The 23,306-nt window shown below is 43.9% G+C and overlaps 1 protein-coding gene and 1 long non-coding RNA gene across 2 annotated transcripts in view; one reads left to right on the top strand and one right to left on the bottom strand.

Annotated features, from left to right (window-relative positions):
• Nucleotides 1-19,711, top strand: part of LOC135396768 (exostosin-1-like) — a 120,335-nt gene extending 100,624 nt beyond the window's left edge. The window contains exons 4-9 of the mRNA XM_064627923.1: nt 9,455-9,736; nt 9,884-10,078; nt 11,240-11,400; nt 13,331-13,460; nt 14,517-14,789; nt 16,294-19,711. Coding sequence (XP_064483993.1) covers nt 9,455-9,736; nt 9,884-10,078; nt 11,240-11,400; nt 13,331-13,460; nt 14,517-14,738 — 990 coding nt within the window. The 3' untranslated portion in view covers nt 14,739-14,789; nt 16,294-19,711. The remainder of the gene's footprint in view (nt 1-9,454; nt 9,737-9,883; nt 10,079-11,239; nt 11,401-13,330; nt 13,461-14,516; nt 14,790-16,293) is intronic.
• Nucleotides 19,712-22,290: 2,579 nt separating this feature from the next.
• LOC135398087 (uncharacterized) lies at nt 22,291-23,288 on the bottom strand. Its single transcript, XR_010423989.1, has 3 exons — nt 23,231-23,288; nt 22,584-22,682; nt 22,291-22,438 (listed from the first exon to the last, which is right to left on the bottom strand). It is a non-coding gene; the product is annotated as an uncharacterized LOC135398087 (long non-coding RNA).
• Nucleotides 23,289-23,306: the final 18 nt, after the last annotated feature.

Below are 23,306 nucleotides of genomic sequence, written 5' to 3'. Positions count from 1 at the left end.
TACGGTGACCCATGAACTCAGAATTCCCCGAAAGGGAATTCGCATTCCTTGATTGCATCATTGCATCTGTCTTTTTTTCGGTTTCTCCCTTGTCATCTCTCAGAAAGCTGTTGTGTAGCTTGTTTGTGTGATATCGTGTTGTGTTTCATCATGTACCAGCTCCCCCTTGCCATTTGGCTTCATATTGGTCGACAACAGTGACGTCACGTCCTGGTGAACACATCGTCTGCTTTGCTTTCGTGGCAGCTGGACCTAACCAGGACGAGGCATTGACATTACAATTTTCAACAACAATTGACTTTCAATGATGATATATTTCTCAATTTGGGGTTCCCTGCTAGTCATCTGCCGTGCAGGGCGTCCGTTTTCATGTATCCGATCGCCGCCGTCTCTGCGCGCGCCCTTCGTACCGAAGTAGCAGACTACCCCACCGGAAGTCCACGCACTCGTACTTCCGCCGAGAGATTTGGCGTCGCGCAGTATTGAAGACAGTGCCCCATCCCGCTTCGCGAATTATTAAGACTACGCGTATTTGACGTAAATATGATTTGGGTGTAACGATAAACTATACGGAGCACATTTGGTCTTACAACACGTGGTGCTTGTGTCTATAATGCGCGAGGAATGTATGTTTGGACAGAAAGGCCAAAATGACCGGATAACACCCGAATGTATTAATCGCACCCGACTTCACCCTGAACCACATATTTAAAAATAGCACCCCCATCCCTCCCAAATAAAGGTCGGCTCTGAGTCTATGAGCCTTGGTTCCGAGGCTGTGCATACCTGTGTACGCCTGCCCATCCGTCTCTTTGTATTCCGTCTCCACACCCCTGTCTAAAAATATTCGCGCTCCTCTTTCGAACTGGTGCTATATACCGCTAGCGTTACTCTTTTGGTCCGGTTTCAGAACCACTCTTCGCGCGGCGCAGCAAAAGTGCCACACTTTTTCCGCCTTCCAAACGAGTGGGACGGCCACTCATTTTTGCCATCCATCCCGCCTAATTATACCCCTCCCCTTCCCCACGCACTCGCCCTTCGTGTAATCTCTGTTGTCGCGCGCGTCGTACGAGGTAATTGCGATCGTATTTCACCTCCTCATTCTGGAACAACTAGGTTGCCAGCCCCGACACACCCGCTCAATCACTGGTTCCTTTTTCTTTTCTTTTTTTTCCGTTAAATCTAGCCGGCTTCTATATTTTCAGTCTCGAAACGAAGAAGAAAAAAGAAAGCACCCTTTCTCTCTCTCCACCTTGACCCTCCCCCGCTAACCTCTGGCAATCAATTATCCGACTGAAACTATCGATCTTCCCGGAAAATCAAACTAAATCCATTCCCAAACTCTTTCCCTTTTCTTTTTTTCACGTAAGTGCAATTTAGAGAGCACTTTTCGCTTCTTTTGCTGCTTCGGTACGGGGGACATGTCTGATGGGAGGGAGGGCCAGAGAAACAATCAGCACCCAATCACCTGGCCTATGTCTCCCTTCCTCCTATGCGCACACACATACACACACGTGTGCTTTGCTCACACTTTCTTTATCGATGTGGTGTGGGAGAGGAGGTTTAGACCTTCTGAAACAGATAGTGGCTCGTTAAGTTAGCAGCCGTCATTTGTGGTGGCCGGCAGCCGGGCTGCGTCTCCTAAATTAGCTGGGATACTCTTTTATTGTCTCCAGGGAAAGAACGAGATTTAACGATTTTTTCCTCGAAGGCCGAATGGGAGTGTCGGGACAGTTCCGTGTGCAGACGATGAAATTACTTTCGTTTCGACGATATCGTACAAAGTGGAGTTCGAGTTACGGATGCTCCTTCGAAAGGCGCAATTCCTGCCGGTGTGATGACACCCGCGAACAATCTATTTTATCGTTAGGGCAGGAATAACAAGCATGCCTCGTGAGCCGGTTATTTTCATGACCTTCACTTCTTTTGAGCTGTTATGCGTTTGTAAGAATTGTTTGTAATTTCTCTTTCACTCATTGACATGGGAAAGAAATTGCGAAAATCGTGGTTTATTTTTTCTTCCCAACATGTGCGCCTCTGCCCAGTAGCATGACGTGCACCAGATGAAGTCACCTTAACGTACAATCTGTAACTGCGTTTCTAACTGCGTTGTAACTAACATTATCCTTTCAACCTTAGCACTACGCAAGTCGACAGCCACCGTGGGAACACGCGAATTGAACTGGGGTCGTAAGAAGATGTACGCTTCGAGAAGCAGACGCTGTTTGTCGCACGCCCAACAGTCATCCTCCTGCCCTTCGCTTTGACTTGACGCCAAACACAGCGAACAACGGCTATAGAGAACAGATAGCAGGAAGACGGGAGTAGTGACTTTCCGACACTTCTCCGCGCGTTCGTCTTTGCCGCACAGCACCGCTGCTCCGCAGGGAAAAAGCCTTTACGCAGTATCGTCCTCTGGTAGTAATTCTCTCAGTCCATTTTTTTTTTTTCGCCACAAGCAAGAATAACAGTAAGCGTACGTCTCAGCGTAACAGTGAGTCTCCCATCGTAACGACAGCGGCAATAATAGCAATACACGAATAACAATCATAATAATAACTCCCTGACGGCGAATTATTCTCTTCGAAGAGAGATTGCAAAAGGACGAACAAAGGACTCTCCATTCTTGTGACACGATTAAACATTCTTTCTTCAAAGAAGCTTTCCTCTTTGCTCTCTTTCGGGGATGCGGGAAAGGGGACGAAAATGGAAGGGGGAGAAAGTAATATCGGGTCGAGACAAAAACGCGTCTTCGATTGCTAGCTTCCCCCTCACATTCTTATATATATATACGCACGTCTTTCTTCGTATTTTATTGCGTTGCGAGAGAACGTTTTGCTGTCTGCCTGCAGCGCGCATGTTGCCAATGTACGACCACCGACTTATATGGGCTGAGGAATTCCGTCTCTGCTATGTATCTCTTTCTGAAAACCAACCACCACCAAAGAATGAGGAAGGAAAATGTAAAAAAAGCACAGAAGAAAAGTGCAACAAAATGAACGCGGTGTTGTCATCTTCTCATTTGGAGCGCGTTTTTGGCAGTGGAAGCCCTTTCTATCTTTCTTGCTCTCTTGTTTGTTTGTTTGTTTCTTCTTCCCTGGCAGTTGATTGTCCTGGGGAAACTGCTACATGTTTCTGGCTTTCATTTCCTGCAATTTCAATTTTCTTCTGAGATATTTATGGCTTCCACTTCTGCTAGCCAACATTTCTGCCTCCAGTCCCATTCTGTATATACCGCCTTGAATTGTCTGGAATTTCTTTTTCGTTTGTATACACATATGGTAGAGCGACTTCGTAAACTTGGAGGTTTGTAGCGGCGACTACAAAACAAGAACAGTTTGTGTGTGTGTGTGTGAAATAAAGGGGAGACAATAATTCACGGGAAGTTTGGGGGGGGGGGGAATGTTTGCGAGGTCTCTGCAATCCGAGAGGATTCCAGGAAAGGCAACAGGTACAAACACTCGTGTTATTTTTCGAGAAATACTCTAGCGTAGCTGTGTTTGCCGCAGGAATGCCTGTTACGTCGTGTGTGTGCTCGGCAGTTCATGCTTGTGTTCTCGTACAGCCGTAGCCTCCTCCGTAGCCGTAGCATCCTGGAAAAAGTTCTTTTTATGTTTCGCTCGAATCCTGGGTGTGAAGAAATTGAACGCTTGTCCTGTGTGTGTTGTCCATGTGTTCCCTAGTGCTTGTTCAGTATGTTTATGAATAATCTATGATTACGATAAGTCTCCGAAAAATCTGTAATCTTTTAAGCGGCTTTCTCGTTACTCTTCAGAACTACTATTTGGGTTTGTTTGTGAACGACTGAATTCATGATTCTAGAGCTAAAAACTTAAGAACAGGGACGAACACATGGACAACGCAGCACAAAGCGCTACTTTCAACAGTTTGTTGACGAAAGAAACTGCTGTAGTTAAGTAGACAGGTAACCTGTCTCCTTTCCTGGGAGTATCTGGAAAGGAGATAAGTTATCTGTCTGCTTAATACGGCCGTTTCTTCAAAAATAAACTGCTGAAAGTAGCGCTTTGTGCTGTGTTGTCCGTGCGTTCAGTTTTTAGTGCCTTTAATCATGGATTCGTTATTCTTCATCATATTTCTATAGAGAAAAAGGATAACATTAGTAGAATCTGACATCCAGACTGCACTGTTTCAGATCTGAAGTACTACAGTTTATCTTGTCGTTGGTACCGGTTTCAGCATCCAAGAAACATTTATTGCATTACAACCTCATGTGGGGCTGTACGCTTGCAAAAAAATTTTTTTTTTCGCTTTCTATGGAAAGTTTGTATAGTCGTTGTTACTGCACCGCACAGAATCCATGCATACTTTGGGTATCCCTTGTGTTACCCACTGTGTCCTATCTGTAAGCAGTGGGTATGCGCTTTCCTGTAGAAAACGTATAGATCATGTGTGCCCAAAGGTGACACAGTAGTCAGAAATTCTATAAAATTTGTACAAGCCCTACCTTTTTCACATTGTATATTAAGGAAATGCAGTGACTAAAGTTAGAAAGCAAAAATTCACAGCACAAGATACCACAAGTGGCCAACACTTATTTCTGCTGCCTGTGCTTCATATTGTGTTTCTGTAGCATGCACATATTCCGTTATTCTCTCTTTGACAAAGCCACGTCAGTGAGGGGTTGAAAAATTGGGACCGGAAGCACATGGGAACACACCCCATTAAAGGGGCCGTAAACAGGTACACAAGGGGCCCATTTCTTTCTGTTATATTATTGAAACTTAGGCAGTGAAAACTCCTTGCAATTACTAACGCTCAAAAACAAAAGACGCTTGCATACGGATGAAATATTCACTGCACACTCTTTCGCATTTTAGCTCCGCCCCACGCTCTAACTTTACGTCATTTTGACGTAGCGCTTTCCTCACCAATTACGATCGAGTGTTCCACGTATGATTTTATTTCAAATGCGGAATTGGACTAGATGAACGTGAATCCTCTTCTGTTCAAAATCTGAACAGTTACAGCCTCTAAGTGAGAAAGAAATGCGTTTAATTTAGGTATCATACGCGCACTATGTTTTCTGGGCAGTAGCACGCAGCACACCACGAGCGCGAATGAATATCTGAAACTACAGTTCCGGAATCTTAGGTAGGTGCGCGATGTGACATCTTCGTCATCTTCGAATGGTTCCGACAACTGGTCTGCCGTACTTTGGCTTGAGCCACGCGGCATCGCGTCACCAGCTCGCGTGGAACAGTGGTTAGCGTGCTGGCCATGTCAGGTCGTGACTGGGAGGAACCCGGGTTCGAATCGCCTCATGTGATAGCAGCCCAACTGTTGACGTTTGCGACAGCCGGAGATGTTGAATATGCCATGACGTTGAATTTCGGAACCACGGAGCACAAAATGTAGTTTCACACAAACAAACTGAGCGCTCTGACTCACAGCTGATAATGAAGTATGTTTATTGGCTGGTAATTTGAAACGTCATATGCGCAGCTCGGCCCCCGATTGGACGGCAAAACGCTACGTAGCCATGTGACGTGTGTGGTGGAGAGAGGCTCGCTGGTTACTCATCTTTGAAACAGGGAAGGGTAACGGTAATGGCAACGGAAACAGAAACGGTATATTACCGAAATTAGAATCACTAAATAAGCTTCGCTTCAGAGTATCGACACTGAGGTCCAAGGGAGCGCAGGAGCGCCATCTTGTTGCCGTACCATACCGGTACCATCCCCAGTTGAGGATGAAAGACGGCAAACATAATGCTCGCCGTGGAGCCAATCCATTGTATTGTAATCCATTGTATTGTCCACCAGAGCGTCCCGAAGATGTCAAGGTGAGCTCAAGGCTGTCAACTGCTGCTTGTTAACGAAAGGAACATTTCACCCGCGCACGATAGATGGCATCGTGCGCTAACGTGTGCAATGCACGTGCGCATGGGTAGCGTGGTGCGGAAACAAGATGGCGCATGCTCGCTCTTGGAACTCAGTGTCGATACTCTAAAGCGTAGCTTATTTAGTAACTCTAACCGAAATTGGAGATGGTAACGATAACGGAAACGGAAACGCATACCACGGTCCTCCATTACCGGAAACAGAAACGGAAACTGAAACGAATTTATCGTCCGGTATTGAATTCGGGTAATGATTGTTCCTGTTGTGCGATGGCATTTGAGTGACTTTTCATTTTTTTTCCCTTTGCTTTTTTTATGGCTCCATTACCCGTAATGCTCTAAATACTACACGAAAGCATGGAAGAAAAGTGCAATGTTGGATCTCGCGTGTGCATCCGTCGCTTACCTCGTCCCAGTCCTCATAACTCCATGACATCAACACATGACTATACTCCACCATAGCACGAGGATGACAGCCTACTATTTAGTTGCTTATTTTGTACTTTGTTCTTTTTTTTAATTTCACCGTGGCCGTGACAAGATATTATTTACTACTGAGAGCGTCTGCTTATGAATGCAACATTGAATGAAGGTTACGCCCATCTTGACTTGCTGGACTCCGAGTGACTGAAGACTGAAGACATGTTCCTACATTAAAAAAAAAAAATCTTGCAAAATGCCCGCATCCCAACAACGTAAAATTACTTGTGTACGCGTGACACCGAAGGCACTTGGGCAAAACAGGGTGCTGACAGAGCCAGAACGGTTGTCCTTTCGCAGCTCTGTAACAACCGTTCCATTACCGGAAACAGTAACGGAAACGTAACAAAAACGAAATAGAAGGGCCGGTATCAGAAACAGATAACGGAAACGAAAATATAGCAGTTACGAAAATAGAAACAGTAACCAAAATACGTCCGTTATCCTTCCCTGCTTTGAAAGCAGTTATATGGGTCACCGAGCTGGTACAGGCCGGACCAAATGTACATTTGGATATTATGATCTGCGTTCTTTCATGGGGTATCATTATTTCTAAAATGTTTGGTGGCCTGTTTACGGCCCCTTTAAGGGTTTTGGGCCAGAAGCTATGGGCCTATGCTTGTACACAAATTAACGTCAGCATTCATTGGCACAAGTGGACCAGATGCATGAAAGTGAGACACTTAACCTGGAATTAAATAAGCAATTAAAATGCAAAGGTAGACATGATCATTGTATGGGAAATGCCTACTACTATTTACTGTTACTATTTAACTTTTGATCACCCTCGAGGGGGTGCACTGCTGCATGAGGACAAAATGAGAATGCGTAGAACAAAAATTTACGTAGCTAGGTAATCAGAGATTACACATGTAAAGTACGGCTTACGATAGGTGTTGGTAGGGGGAAAGGACTGTGGAGCATGTAATCCTAAAATGCGAGATGACCACTATGACAAGGATATGTGACAACATCCCTGTATTGAGATCCCTGAACAGCAGTGGTGAAGTGGTTTTCAGAACACAGAGCAGCACATAGGTCACTGGCTGCATAAGAATACAGAGTTGCGCTACATACACATAAAAAGATGTTTAATGAGGTGACATTTAACGTGGCTCGAAACCCTGTCTCATTCGTCAAGCTGTCCATCAGAAGTCACCATCAGGGATGTTCCCAGCACCCCAGTGCATTCTAATGCCACCCCCTCCCCCCAAGAAAAAATACTGACCAGAGAGGCCAAAAATGACACAAGAACAGCAGATATGGGCGGCATCCCCCCCTCCCCTCCTCTGGTATGAAAATTCTGGGAATATCTCTGATCACCATGCGAATATATTGGCAGTGCGGTGTATTATCACTGTGCAATCGAATCCAAAGACACTTGGAGAAAGCAGCCGTGGATGGCCAGCGCGATCCTCTCCTGACGTCTGCAAGTCCCTGTGCCGTTCTTCTCAACTCTTCCAACACCACCTAGATACAGAAAGCCTGAGTGCTTGTCGACGTGACGTAATTCAGTTAAGAGTCAGCCAATCACGATCGTGTTTTCAAGGGCCGTAGCCAATCACGAACGTGCTTTCAGAGGTCGTGGCCATGGAGAAGCACCACCGTCGTCTGCGAGTTGTGATTGAACGTCCCCGCCTACTAAATGGGAAAACTTTGAAATAAAGCGCAAAACGGTCTCAATCTTTCTCAAAACTGATTTTCTGGAAAGAGTCTTGCGCTTTTTGTCTAAATATTCAGGTCTGCGGGTGCTAGGTGAGCTGCAATCATTTGCGGGTTCTTGAATTCGCAGAACAGTGAATCGCAGTAGCGGACAAATTCTGACTCTTAATTGAAAGAGGGAGAGGAGGCAATGCACAGGCTTTCTTTATCTAGGTGGTGTTGGCGCATGCTCAGGTCTACATCACGAGTCACATGATCGGCCCTTCCAGGGGGATGGGTGACGTCACCACGTGCTCTCCTCCTTCCCTCATTCTCCGACACGTTCTTTCCAAGAGCGATGCTGGCCACCCATGCCAGTCGTTCTTTCGCAGGAGCTCATTTTATTTGTTTCAGAACACGCTGCATCCAGAAAAAAAAAAAGAACTAAAATAAACAATAATAATAATTATGGGGGACACCTAAATGCTCCTTTAAAGTGGGACTCCGCAACAAAATCACCACAAAGCTTATGGTATATCCGTAACCTTTGGGATGTCAGGAACATATGTACAAAATATCTTGTTCCAAAACTAAGCAGATTTTATTCAAACAAATTTATTATGAAGCGAGCACTTCGCCTCTGTGAAGCGTGAGAGCACTGAAAGCAACACACTGCTGACATCATCTGGCAAGGGAGAATGCAAGTTTTGGAGCAGGTGACAATGCTGGTGACGTCACGGTATCCTCCTCCGGATGATCCGCCGTAGTATGGAGATTTTTTTTCTGCTCTTTGCATTTCGGTTTTGGTTTGGTATTGCAATCATTTACCAATTAATTACTCGTGAAAAATGAATGCGAATGCTGTATTCGGTATCGAGGGGGTGGTTCGCGTTCGGTATAATGCTAACCTGATTTGTTTTCGAATCCTTGCAAAGTCTTCCTTTAAAGCTTCCCATATCAACGTAACTTAGGTAGAGGGTTGCAATCTATCGCACACTGTAAAGGAAAAGCTGCAGTATTTGAAAATCCCTCCACACACTGCAAGGAAAAACATGGTGCTCTTACAATATAGCAAAAGTCCTAACAACATCAACATCATCAGTTCAGCAACATTGTAGCAAAAGTCCTGTGTCTGACTCAACATCCCTACTACAACCTCTGTGCTTACAAAATACATCATGACTGCATGTCTTGCATTGGAGTTATACATCTGTGGGCGAGAGAGAAAAAAAACGAGTAATGTTACTTGCGACTTTATCCTTGCTGAAAGTTGTTCTGGGAATCATCAGTAATTGTTCATTCAATCCAATTTAATTTAATTAATTCATAACTTAATTTGATTGCAATTTTAATTAAAAATTCTAATCTACTGAGATTTTTGGAAGGATCAATAAATTCGATGCAATAGTATATGGTGTAAGAAATGGAGTAATTAAGCTTCATTGGCTACAATACTTCGAAACTTTGTTGCAGATCCTACGTGAGCGAGTTCAGACTTGGCAAGCCCAACATTCCATCGTCTGGAACAGCTTCCCGGGGGCGCTGACGATGCTTCCTTCGTTTGCCGATACCCTTCGTCCGTACCCTTTCCACCGGCATAGGCCACTCTTGGAACCCACGTCCGAGCCATGGGGCTCGTCCCTGCAGTCTGGGCTGCGAAAGAAATTCACAGCTGTCATCTATGCAGCTCTGCCCACCCTCCAACCACTGCAACGTCTGCTGAAGAATGTTCTACATTCACAGTTCCTCGCTAGGGTCAGGGTCACTCACATCATTGCATGATACGTGCATCGTAAACAACAAATTAGTAAATGCAACTCATTGATTCTGATATGTGCTATAATGGTAAAGTGCTTGTACGAGACCTGTAATGTAATGGACTGTGCTCAAATATTTTCTCAGGTGCTCGTTGTGTGGGGCAGTGAGTTACCTCCTCCTATCCCCTCTAAGCTGATAACTCCCGGAGCAAGTGGAGTCCCAGTCCACGTGGTGGTGCCTTTGCAGAAGACCATCAGCGCCCGCTTTGCTCCTCATCCATTAATAGAAACAGACGCAGTGCTGTCTCTCGATGACGATGTCACTCTTACCACTGAAGAGGTCAGTAGTATTACGCTCAAAAAACAAACTTGTAACTGTGTCTATGGTTGTCTCAAGCACTCATCGCAACTCTTAAGCCGCTCGTAACCTTTTATCCAATAAGGGACAGTATGCAAGAGTATTTCATAGGAATTCTGAATTTGGATCGCTGAACAAAGGCACCCTTCAGGGCTGTATCCCTCAGGTGTACACTAATGATGTAGCTGTTAGCTAGCTGTTACGTATACATTGCAGGCGCTAACCGACTTTGTTAAATATATTTTATTTCCGAAGAAAAATGAGGCACAGGAAAAAGCTGCATATTTGTTGGGGCCCTCCTTAGCAAAACAAAAACTTTTGTTTTGTTTCTCAGGCATCTTATTGCAAGAAAATATAAGTTTGGAACAAAATCTTCAATTTGTTAATCACACATTGTCTTTGTGCACTTTCTAAGCTTAGTCATTTAGATGATTCTACTACACTCCTTACTGCATTCTACATTCTTACTCATTCCTGTATGAACTATGCCTGTGAACAACCCCTGTACACAATATGTACGATATGTTGCTTCGATATTCGTCACCAATACGCCAGTGTTGCTGGTTCATGGACGGCTCCCACAATATGTGGTGTAGATTATTTTGTGAAGCTGAAAAGGTGAAGAAAATTAAACTTTTGTGGCAGTGTGCAATACCGAGTTTTTGCCACCACATCACACCTCGATCAAAGATACAACACAATAAGAGCTCTACAATTTTTTTTGCGTTCCTCAGATCATATGACCAAAGTTTCACTGTCCGTGCATTCACACGAGCGACATTCCCCGCAGAAGCGGAAGCGAAAAACATCATAGCTTTCTGAGCGCAAGCGCTCAACGTCCAGTGGTCACATACACTGCTAACCGTGGGGAATATCCTGTGACACAGCCACAAGATATTCCGTAGCAGATAACAGGAAAGACGCTGACGGTGTCGTCTGCCAAGTGTCGTCTGCCAAGTGTCGTCTGCTAAGTGCGCAGTACGCCACTCCTGATATTCCGAACCGTGTGCATGCTCATGTAACACGGGATGGAAATTCGTCTCTGTGAGCAGTGTTTTTGCTTTTTCTTCCACTAGAATCTTCCGTAAGGATGCCGCTCGTGTGAATACACAGTGTATGTACATAACAACCTTCTTTTCCCAGCTTGATTTCGCCTTCCAAGTGTGGCGTTCCTTTCCTGAGCGTATTGTGGGATACCCAGCACGTTCCCATTACTGGGATGATGCCAAGGCTGCCTGGGGTTACAGTTCCAAGTGGACAAATGACTACTCCATAGTTCTCACAGGGGCTGCATTTTACCACAGGTATCTCATTCCTGGCAGATCTGCTCGCTTAAATAAATAACACATTGAGCCGAACTTGAGCTCCCAAATGTTGGAACCACTTTGGCTTGCTTGGCACCAGCATTGTTGCACAGCAATGGCCACTGGTCCGTAGACCTAGAAACACTTTGCAAGTACACTGAAAGTGCACTTCTGCTAGAACACGTCCATTTTAAGCAAAGGCAACCTCATAGTGGTGGCACTAACCAAACTGCTATCCTGGTGACAGCCTACTGAGGTGTATAGAAGGAAAGCTTGGCCACTTTGTTTCACTTTCACAAGCTGTAGAATGTGTTTCCAATGTTTGAGAGAATAAAGTTTCAACGCAAATATAAATTGAATATCTATCAGTATTGCCCAGTTCACTTATGAAATTTCAAATTTTCGTTCAGATATAGTTCATAATAATCATGCTTTCACGACATTATATCTATTCCTTCATGTCCATGTACTGGTATATCGAAGCTATCGAAGTATTATACCAAATGGAACGTTATGCGAAGTGACAGGGATGCTTTGAACCACTGTACTAAATTCTACAAACACAGTTGCAAATGCATGCTTTATTTTGTCTACGAATTTTTATATACAATGAATTTGATAATTTTTAATAAAAATTTTGACTAACATATTCGTACGTGCTAGTAAGTGACAGGAATCATAATAAAGGCTCATTCACGCACGCGTTTCAAAAAGTGGCACCGCCTCGGTGTCCACGGCGCGGCCGAGAGGATCTGGTCACACATGCGTTTGCCACCAGCGTGCAAACGCGTTTCGTTCTTGTACTTGCACTTGATTGTACAGGACTTTTGCGCTCAATATTCAAACAGTACCTGCACTTTTTGTGCTCTCTGTTCAAACTTACATTGTGAATCATTTCTGCTGGCACCGTCAATTGTCGGAATGACAGACATGACACAACAGTATAACAGCGACATTTAGTATGTCAGCAGAACACTATGATAACGATATGACATAATGAAAGCTATCAAATCCAAGCTTAACAATGTGATGTCACACGCTTCAAAGAAACAAGGCAATTGGCTGCTTATGCTTTCGGAACTGTAATCGTGAACAACTTGTACTGAAGTAATATATATATGCACAGAAGGAGCTGCAGAGGAAGCGAGACACGTGTTTACCTGCCGGCAACCAATACACATGGCCGGAATCAAAATCGCATTTATATTTTCATTGATTCTGTGGTTTGCGTAAATTCCCAGCTAGTCCTTGACAGCTGAAGACAACGAACAATTTTTTGTGAGTTCCAAACACACACACAAAAGGACGAAGATTCCCTGCGTGGTATAGCTGTTGTGCTGGGAGGACTGATGGTGCCAAACGAATCCCTCTGCGAGCGCTTCGATTGGCCGGATGAAAAGCATTTGCGTTTCTGCCTTCCGAAGTTGCAGCACGGAGCGGTTCTCGAAAAGTGGCTGGAAACGTGCCGCGTCTCGCAGCGCCGCAAACGCGAAACACGCTAAAAAAAACGCATGTATGAATCCAGCTTAAGCAATTCTCTATACATAATTGCCGTGCACTGCTTTCTTGCACATCCCTGCAGGACCTACATTCTTTGGGACTTCACATTCCGTTCCACACAGGTTGCTATCATTGCAGATGTAGCTCTATGGTCTTACGGTATACTGATATACTAAAACAATTTGCAGACATGCAGACATGAGCAGTTTTCCCACTGAATAATGTGACAAAAGCTTCAAAAATCTGACAACGCAGTGTCACATACATGTTCCATCAATTTGAAAGTTCCCAAAATGTCCTTTCAATGTTTCAGCCTCTTTTATCCTTGTTCATTCTACGTAAGTAAAGCATTCGTGTCACGTGCTCATATCTGTGTCTAGTCTCGGTGCTAATGCTGCTGTCTGCTCCCTCTTCCTTATGCCTTCTTTAGGTATTATCACCACTTGTACAGTGAGTGGATCAGTCCTGCCCTGAGACAGACTGTGGACACAGCTCACAACTGTGAGGACATTCTGCTCAACTTTCTAGTCAGTCATGTCACAAAGCTGCCCCCTATAAAGGTAAGCACACTCAAAGTGACATCTGTTGAGTCTGCAGAGAATGTCTAGCAATGCCTCCAAGGTTGCACGAGCCATGCATGCATACATGCGATGACACTTGAACTGCATGGTCACACTTGGGCTTCACAGTTCAGTGCACTCTTGCAGGCTTAGCACTAGCAGTGGCCCAGGCAGTTCCTGTCCAATGGGAACCCTGAAGCTCTGTGCAACTAATGTCTCAGCTACCTTCATTTATTTGATTCCTGTAGCTAATAACCTTTCTTGAAATACTGCCAAACAGTTACAAAAAAAGCATATCGTTAGTGTTACAAAGCGAATGGCATCCACACATTCACATGGCATACCTGTTGTTGTGAACACATCATGCATGGGAACATTTCGTTTGAGGAGATAGCATAAAAGCATGATGCATTGAGGAACATGTTCCTGTACTACAGCATTTTTAGTGCTTGCCTTAGTTGCATGATAGTTCCTATAGAGCCATACAGCTACTACCATGCATTGTACAAGGTGGGTGCTATAAAAGGTCAGTCACATTTTCGCGCATGACGCTATATCTACATGAGAGACAGGCTTCCGCTACCACACAGGAAATGACTTGTGCCAGAGAAACGTACAAAAAAATCATGGATGCCATGCACCGCGTAAAAAAATAAATACGACCACGCACACTTTCATCCTCGTGCATTTCCTACGCGCAATACCGACGGATTGAGACGAAAGTTTGCGTGATCGTATTTATTTTGTTACACAGCGCTTGGTAACCACAATTTTTTTCTTAGGTTTCTCTGACATAAATTACTTACTCTGAGGCAGCGGAAGTCTGTGCGTCAACAAGGTGTCAGTCAAGGAAGTATCTCGTCATGCACGAAAATGTAACTGACCTTTAAGAGCACCCACCCTGTACATATGACAGTCAAACCTATAATGCCAGGTAGTGATTAATTAGAATTCATATTTCTGGGTGCATCTTCTAGCCGGTACCCTGCCTTAGGAAGTTGTGTTGCCGACGTGGTCACGTTAAAAGTACCTAATGTAATAACATGGTGCTCCCAGGTGACACAACGTAAGCAGTATCGCGATGGTGCCCCTTCTCCGTGGAACGACCCGGACCACTTTGTGCAGCGTCAGGCGTGTATCAACGCGTTTGCTGCACACTTTGGCTACGTGCCACTGGTGCGGTCGAGCGTTCGTCTCGACCCCGTGCTCTTCAGAGATCCTGTTTCTAACCTACGCAAACGGTACAGGCGCATTGAGAGAGTAGTCGGACCCAGGTAACGGCGGCCACACATGGCAGTCCGTGGCAGCTCCCGAGAGATCCTGCCGCAGGTATGCTTCCACCACTGTTGTGGGTTGAATGTTCTCACACAAATGTTGATGTTCTTCCCTCATGTGCAGCTACACTCAGATATACTACCTTCTTAGATAACAAATAAATTACGCTTTATTTAACATTTAGGTTACCATGCACAAAGGCTGAGGCTGCAAACGATTTTGTGTATTTTTAATCTGTACTCACTCCACGCGAATGCGCATATTGTTGAATACACACAAACACACGCCACTTGTGTTTGTGTGTATTGTTTTGTAAGAAAGATATCCTATGCAGATAATGTTTTTTGTGTTAATTGTCAAGTCAAGTCACATCCTTTCATAATGTGTCAGAAACAGAAAATCTTTGAGATGGCTTTTTGGGTTCCTTTAAAGGGACGGTCCCATACAGCCGGGGCGATTCCAAAAGTTAGCCCAGCTATCTTCACGACTACTCTACACATACCATCATGAAAGTTTCGTTTAGAATAACCAAGTCCTTTGTGAGGAATTTGTCGAAATGTGTCGTAATAGCAGACAACGCTGTCTAACTCACACTAGCACTCTCATGCAACGTCACGCATGACGTCGGCCTGCGGGTACATCGCCGTTGCCGTGGTAATTGCCTGCAGAAGGACCTTGGGTTGAGTCATCCCCTTTGCTCTCGAAATGGGGACACTCAGACATATATCTGCGCGAGCGGAGAATGTAGTTTGTGCGTTGACTGTTGGGCCTCCAATAATGTGGCGCATAATCGGATACGTGGAAGCTAAGTTACGGGTTTTCTTTCGGCAAGTATTTAATGCGGTTTTTAAATAAACACACACTCCCTCTCCATGTACGTTGTCAGTGACACTTCATTTCGAAACATGATCAGTGTGCAACGGGGAGTGTAATGGAACCACGTGTAATATATTTTTGGTCGGAGCTGTAATGCGACCACGCGCGGATGGCCGGCGACTTCAGATTTCCGATCATGGGTGGGGTTGTCCTGCCACTTTTAACTTGTCTCTGAGGATTAACATACATGTAGTTGTTCTAAACCACCATGTGGGCCACTTCTTAGAATGTGCGTTTTTCGCCTGAGAACTGAAAGAAAATGTACGAGAGTTGCCGCAGTCCCCAGTCATTTCTGAAAGTCGTCTGCTCACGCCAGTGCACTAGCGCGTGAAAAAGCAGACAATTTCTGTATCCTATCACAGACTTTCCCGCAGGGCCACGTAGACGTTCTTATAGTTGCCAACACAAGTCGCTGCATGCTCTACAATCTTTATCAGTTTAAATCGGTTGTTTAATAACCGTGACGTGCTTTGTCGGGTAATTGCAGTATTCCATTTTCAACATAGGACAATCGAATGGTACACTTCATGAGAGAGGCAGGGGGTACGAGACCGTCCCTTTAAAGAAGACTTCACAGTTGGATCTCCTACATATCAGTTAGATGAAGTTAACTTAGATGATGATAACTTAGATGAATAATATGAAGCTTTATGAGAGTGTGATTGTCCTTATTCTTTTGCAGGGCTTCCAGGTTCCAAATGCAGAATCACTCCAAAAGGTTTTGCAGGGCAGCCTTTGTTGAGTTGTTCAAAGTTGTAGTGACTGAGTTTCTTGCATTTCTTTTTCTACACTTTGTTGAGCATTTCCTATACGTTGCCTCGCAGTTGCATGTTATAGTTTTTAGGTGCCAAGCTGCTTAGATACCTTTTTTTCTTGCTTTTGCAATGATAGAAGCAAATGGAGCTGTGCCATGTACATCGTGCTTGCAAGCGGCTATCATTGCCCCAGCACCATTACACTCATTTTATTGTGTTACTGTTACGTTGTCGGTCCGTTTACTTACGCAAAGCTTAATATTCATGTATTCTGAGTTAACTCATATTAATATTTTAAATGTCCTTTGACATGTTTTTGCCCCTGCTGCTTTCTGTAAGCTCCCTCCAGCTTGTGTTGGCTAACCTCTCTGCTTTCCGATAGCTTTTATTGGCTCCTGTTTACTTTCTATCAGTTTTATTTAACCGTTTCAATGGTTCACTGTCAGCTGTCTGAACCATATCCAAGACTTCCACCTGCTCTTGAATGGTGCCTTACAGCAAGGAAACATGATGTCATCTCTGGGTTCTTTAACCACATCAGCTGTTGAGAAGTGCAACATTCTACAAAGGCGACAAGTTCAACAAGTTGAAACAAAAACATATCTGATGAACGTTGTTACGCATTGTGCCGCTGTTGTATACATCTTGCTATGGTTTTACTATTTGTTCCTTGCAAGAAAAATGCTGGCTATTGGCATTTTGGTGCAAGTTATTTCGCACCTCTCCCGCAGCTTTTATCCGTGCACTTTCATGGAACGCCGATACGTTTTAAACGAAATTAGATTCATGTATGTTCGCTTCCTGTGTTGCCCATTCGAAAGCATTCTGCTGGAAAAGCAACCTTGCAATAACCCACACAGGGAGGGCAAAGAAACTGTGCTGCTCTAATTGCGTGTCTGCCTTCAGGCCTGCCCTCTCGTTGACGCTCTAGGTTGTCCCGTTATTAGTCGACAAGGCTATTTATTTTTGTTTATCCAGTTTTGTTGAAAGCTTTCTAGGTTTTGTGGGTGTAATAGCACGATGACGTCCATTTCTATACATACATGTTACAGTCTTATAGAACTGTCACTCATGCTCACGGCACTCCTTTCTGTGGGTCTTTTTGTTCGCGATTACTTTTTTATGCTGTAAATTGTTCTCTTTTTCTTGTTGGTTTCATTCCAGTTAACTTTGAAATCATAGCCTCGTATGTTTTTCGCATGATATCCATACTGCAAACGCTTGTTACCATGCGATGGGGACTCAAACCGCCAAGAACTTTGGTTCTTTTTAGTTAAAACTGGGCCATTTTAGTGCTCTCCACATATTCTATACTCAGCGACCACAAATTGTCCGTACATTATTTTTCCTTGGTGAGTCGACTGCCACTAAACTCAGCATTACATATCAATCAAATATAAGGCACTACACTATCACAGTTGAATACAGTGAAACCTCCCTACGTCGGACACTCACGGTGCAGCCAAAACTCGTCCCAATTAGAGAGGTGCCAGAGGTAGTGAATCGAGTGTGAAAACAAACAAAGGACATGTCATGTCACCACAATATGCATGCTTATTGAACTTACTGCAGATATTCGTGTCAAATGGAACAATTTTTATACTAAAAAAGCAAAAAATTCATATTTTGTATTGTATGTGTCAAGGTCCAGTTTCAACTTAGAAATCGTGACTTCACCTTATACTTGTTGAAATGACTGGTATGCATATTCCTCAAAAACACAGCTTATTACCGTTACAGTACCAGTCAGTCTCACCCCAGTCTGCCTGTCCAAAACCTCTTTCTCTTCCTCGGCCATCAATTCCACATCCTTTCTATACGGCATTGCAGTGCAGATTATTGTACAACCTTCTCAAGGGCATTGGTAGCAGTGCAAAGGCTCTAAGCAAACTGAACACAAGTGGTAACAACAAAACAGGGTAACGACCTAGATTGACAAGAGTACACTAGCTCCCTTCGAAAAATGCCTGCAGAACATCCCAGAGAGAGAAAAAAGCGGAGGTCACAAGAAGATTGACCCATCTTGGAACTTTTCAGCAGGTGAGACGTAGCAAAAATAATACTAAGATTAAGAAAGTCAAGGTCACATTTTTGTCCAACGTAGTCCTGAAAACCCTGTCCTACTTCCGAGATAAGGGAGTGTCCGACATAGGGAATTCGCCCCCCAGGTTTTTTCAATAGGATACAGCTGGTGCGACGACGTCTTGTACAAAGTAGAGAGGTGTTTGACTTTGGAGGTTTCGCTGTACTTTATGTGTATTTAATGTTCCCTGAAAACTGCAACAAAAGTGACAAAGTAATCTTGTGTCTCCAATTGTTCCTTCTGTTTTGGGTCCACATTTACTGTTTGTTTCGATTGGTTTTTGTCTTTCGTCTCAACTACAGGTGACCTATCGAGATGCACACTTTCTACGTATCCTGCTGATAAAAGATATTGCAGTGAAGACATTTTTATACTGCTGGTAATGGTGATTCACCTAGATGGCTTTTCTACTTGTATAACTTTCCAACTTTCCTAAGTAGTATGTGTGTAGAGTTGTGCGAAGGAATATCCTTTCTTTTTTTTTTTTTTGTCTATGTAGACTATATTTAGACAATCCAAGAACACATTGGGCTTTCAGTGCCAATCTTGGCACCTTTACGAGTGTTTACATACATGCCGTTACTGTGTAGATTTGTCCAGGTTGTCTTTGGGTGTTAACTAAGATCTGTCGTTTCTGTGAAAGAACTGCTAGGCCATTTCACATAGTTTAAACACTCAAATTAAGCAATAAGTGGCTTTCTTTGTTCCTGTTTTTTTTCCGTCTTCTCTGCAACCCAAGCCACTTGTAGGGTCCGATACCAAATCAGGAATACGGAGAGTTGGTGTCATTGTTACGCGACTGTCGTTTTATTTTCTGAAGCCAAAGAGGCTGTTTTATCCTAGATTATATGTAGTACACTGGCTGTATATTGCATTAGCGACCAAGGGGGGCAATCTGCAGCCAGTAGAAGCAGGGTTGCTATATACTTGCATGATTTCTAGTTAGTTTGAGAGATGTACACTGTTATAAGTTTGAGCATTTTAGCAATGAAGTGAACCGATAATCAGTCCCAGCAATATTCGGTGGCAGTGCCATGGGGAGGCGCAAGGAAGGGAGTGACAAATCAGATTATTCTAGAGCCATATTTTTTTGGCAGTAGAGTTTATCATTTTAGTGAAATTTGTAACACTGGGCAACTCTATTGGTGCCCCCTTTCCGCGTATCACCCGTTAGTCACCCATTTGTATAGCGCGTTAGATTGTACATGGAGCATGAAGCTTAATATCTGCAGAGTTGTAATAAAATAAGATTTTGTGCTGTACGACAATGTGTCCTGTGTTGCAATTGTGCTACCCTCAGGTTTTCTGAAAATGATGCAGTGTTTCCTGCACAGGTACGTAAGTGTTGCGGCTAAGCAATTATGAGTGCTCAAGGGCTCTGGTTGCACTGGCGCTATGGAAGAACGCCATATCGAGTGTCCAAGCACGCATTCGCATGTGTGTAAGAATGGATTGTAATGAATTTCAAGTTCTGGGTTAGGTTACTTTTCTTTTGAGCGTATGTTGTCCTCGTGTCGATCCTTTCATCCATAGTCATCTCCCATCATGCGTCCGCAGTGTTGTCCCAGAATATATAATGTGCCTCACATCTGCATTAATTCTGCCCATAATAGTCACGCTAAACATTCTCAGGCATCTTATATTTTCTTTTTTCTTCGGCATATTGCCTGCATTTACTTTTTTATTTTATTTAGTTTTCAGTTCCCACTAGTCTGTTGTTCCCTTGCATTGCTACGATATTGCTTCAATATAGCATGGCATCAGCAATCTAACTGTAATGTTCCCTCACTGCAGCACGTGATACGTTGCCTCAACAACATAATCGTAATGTTTCTAAAATGCAACATCTCAAATGCTGCAGCAACATTGAACTCGAAGCATTGCGGTAACATTCGAACACATCGTCAAAAACAAACTGATAAATGGTGGGTGAACGTCACGGGAAGTTCCGAAGATTTCATTTCATTGTTTATTGGTGGGAATCACAGATAGAACAAGATGGTGCAAACATTGTGTTGCTGAAACAATGAAGTGCCTCGGGAATGTTGCATGTAAAAAGTGCAACATTGCAGCAATATGTTTGTTTAAATGTTGCTGCAATGTTTCAGATGTTGCCTAGAGGTAACATCTCTATTAGACATTGTAACTGCGACGTTACCTCAATGTACCATGTGCAACATTGCTCTCTCAACAGAATCACAATCTTAGTTAGCTCTACGCATCCTTTGAAGTACAGCAGACACTTTGATACAATGATAGTGCTGCAACGTTAAGATTAGGTTGCTGATACAGTGTTTTTTGAGCAATGCTATTGCAGCATTGCATTAAAATTGCTTGCCAAACACCACATCAGCAATGTAACTGCGACACTTCGTCAGTGTAGCACACGTAACATTGCTTCGGCAACACAATCGCGCTGTTAGGTCTACGCATCTTTTGAAATGCAGCAAAAACATTGAAGTAAATATATTGCACCAACGTTGAATTTACGTTGCTGATTAAGCATTTTGGAAGAAATGCAGTTGCCACATAACATTGACATTGCTTGCAAAACATTGCATCAACAATATAAATGTTACGATTGACTCGGCAGCTAGGTTCCGAATGCTTTATTATCGCCATATACACGGCTTAAAAAGGTGTGCTGGCTTGCGTTATCACAAGGGTTATCAGATAGATACGCTCACATACAGAGATGCACAACACGTGTGACAACCATTACATTCCTTCACCCTAGTCGATGCCATAATGCTGTACAGGAAATCGCTGTCTCATTGATCGACAAATAGGTGCTGAAGATGCTGCCGCCGGTGACATGCAGTTCTGCCCGTTCTGTATTGCCCGGCATCTCGCCAAAATGTTACGATAGACTCAGCAGCTAGGCTCCGAATGCTTTATTATCGTTAAATACACGGCTTAAAAAGGAACGTTGGCTTGCGTTATCACAAGGGTTATCAGATAAATATGCACAGATACAGAAATACACAACACGGGTGACAACCACTACAGCAAACGCCACATTACTTCAGTGTAACATATTCAATGTTGCTTAAGTAACATCATCGCAATGTTAGCTTTACGCATTCTTTGAAACATAGCATGAACATTGAAACAAATATATTGCTACAACGATGAATGTGGGCATGAAACATTGCTGCAACACTTCAACGTTCAGGTAACATTGATGCAACACATTTGCAACATCTTGTGCTGTCTGGGTAGTCTAAGTAGTTAATTTTGCGGTCTTAATAATTCGCAAATTTCGATGGAGTTATGTTTGGGGAATATTTTGCAGGACTTTAATGTCGCTGAACAGCAGCAGTCGCAAAATTCGTAAAAATTATACTCCTCACAAAAATTACTACTTCGATATTTAGATGAATTTCTAGTACTTTGAACTCCTTGTAATTCAAACAAAACTCTATTATGCCCAGAAGTTTGTACTTAACGAGAGTCCACTGTAGTTAAAGAAACCTACATAGTGATTTTGGTGGTCAATTGCTTCATGCATGCATTATGTAAAAAAGGAATACTAAGTAAAGTGGAATCAGTTTCCTACATTGTGTACTTCAGGAGAGCTGCATGTGTATCCTGAGCACATCCCTGCTGCAAGCAGGGGCATCAGAGGAGCAAGATATCCTTACTATAACCAGAAACAGGTGACTGATGGTTTCTTGTTTAACTGGTCTCGTCATTCTGTGTGGAATATTGAGAATCATGATCTGCGCCGTTATGGGACCTCCCTGTCTTTCTTGACATATAATGATCTCAGTAACGATCTAAATTATCAGTAGATGTTCTATATAGATCTATGACAAATTGAGCTGCAATGAGTGGGCCTCCAACGAACTGGCTCCCATATGCAAAGACTGGCAGCCTCACTGGTGGTGATGCCTCCCGTGATGTCTTGGATTCCATGTTCACATTGATGTAAATATAACTGCTTCTTACATTTATCCTGGAGAACTTTTGGCAAACTGTCACAGCTCCTGTACAGGTGCATTGAAATGGCATTTGGATTGCTATTAAAAGTGATAAAAAAATATTTTTGCTCAATGGCCGTAACCGTGCAAATCAGTTTACAAGAACTGCCTGAAATATACTTGAAACTACCTGAAACTACCTGAAATATACGCATGGGCAAAGCAGGGAATACCTCAGAAGCACTACCAGATCCTCCCGCTGTGATGCTGACGTTGAGGGAAGATGAGTTCTCATGAGACACTAAAAATTCTGAAATAATGGTTAGAGGGCAAGTGAGCTGGTGGCGTAGATTTTTTTTTTTTTTTTTTAAATTCCATAGGCATATCAGACAGATTTGTCCATGTCGGTTATGAAACCAAAAACTCGTCCGCTACAGCGCGGCGCTCGGTGGCGCAGCGGTAACGCGTGCGCTTGGAGACTGGGAGGTCCGCGGTTCGAATCCGCGGGCCGGCTGTGCCGTCTGGGGTTTTTCCTGGGTTTCCCTCAGATGTGTAATAGGCGTATGCCGGCACAGTTCCCCTGAAGTCGGCCCATGGACGCAGCTATCCTCCCCCCGAGCGGATTCCGCTCGGTCTTCCACTTCACCCTTTCCTCTCCTCCTCTCCACCACCTTTCCCTTCCCGAGAAACATGCCGCCTAATCAGGCAGGCAGACCTCTCGGGTTCCTCCCAACGACACTCCTCCTCCTCCTCCTCCTCGGCGCTCGCCAGGCGCGCCTCAAAGCTCTTGACGTCACCCCACGAACCACCTGATTGGCAGCGCTCAACACGTCACGGAGTGACGTCAACCTCACTCACTCGGTTGGTTGTTGGGGTTGGGCAGCTGGGGTTGGGGTTTTGGAATGAGTGCAAGGCTGGCAAGGCTAAACATCTA

This window comes from Ornithodoros turicata, chromosome 6, assembly GCF_037126465.1.
Source record: "Ornithodoros turicata isolate Travis chromosome 6, ASM3712646v1, whole genome shotgun sequence".
NCBI lineage: Eukaryota > Metazoa > Arthropoda > Arachnida > Ixodida > Argasidae > Ornithodoros > Ornithodoros turicata.
The sequence above is the reverse complement of the archived record's forward strand: the minus strand, read 5'-3'. Positions and strand labels throughout refer to the sequence as shown.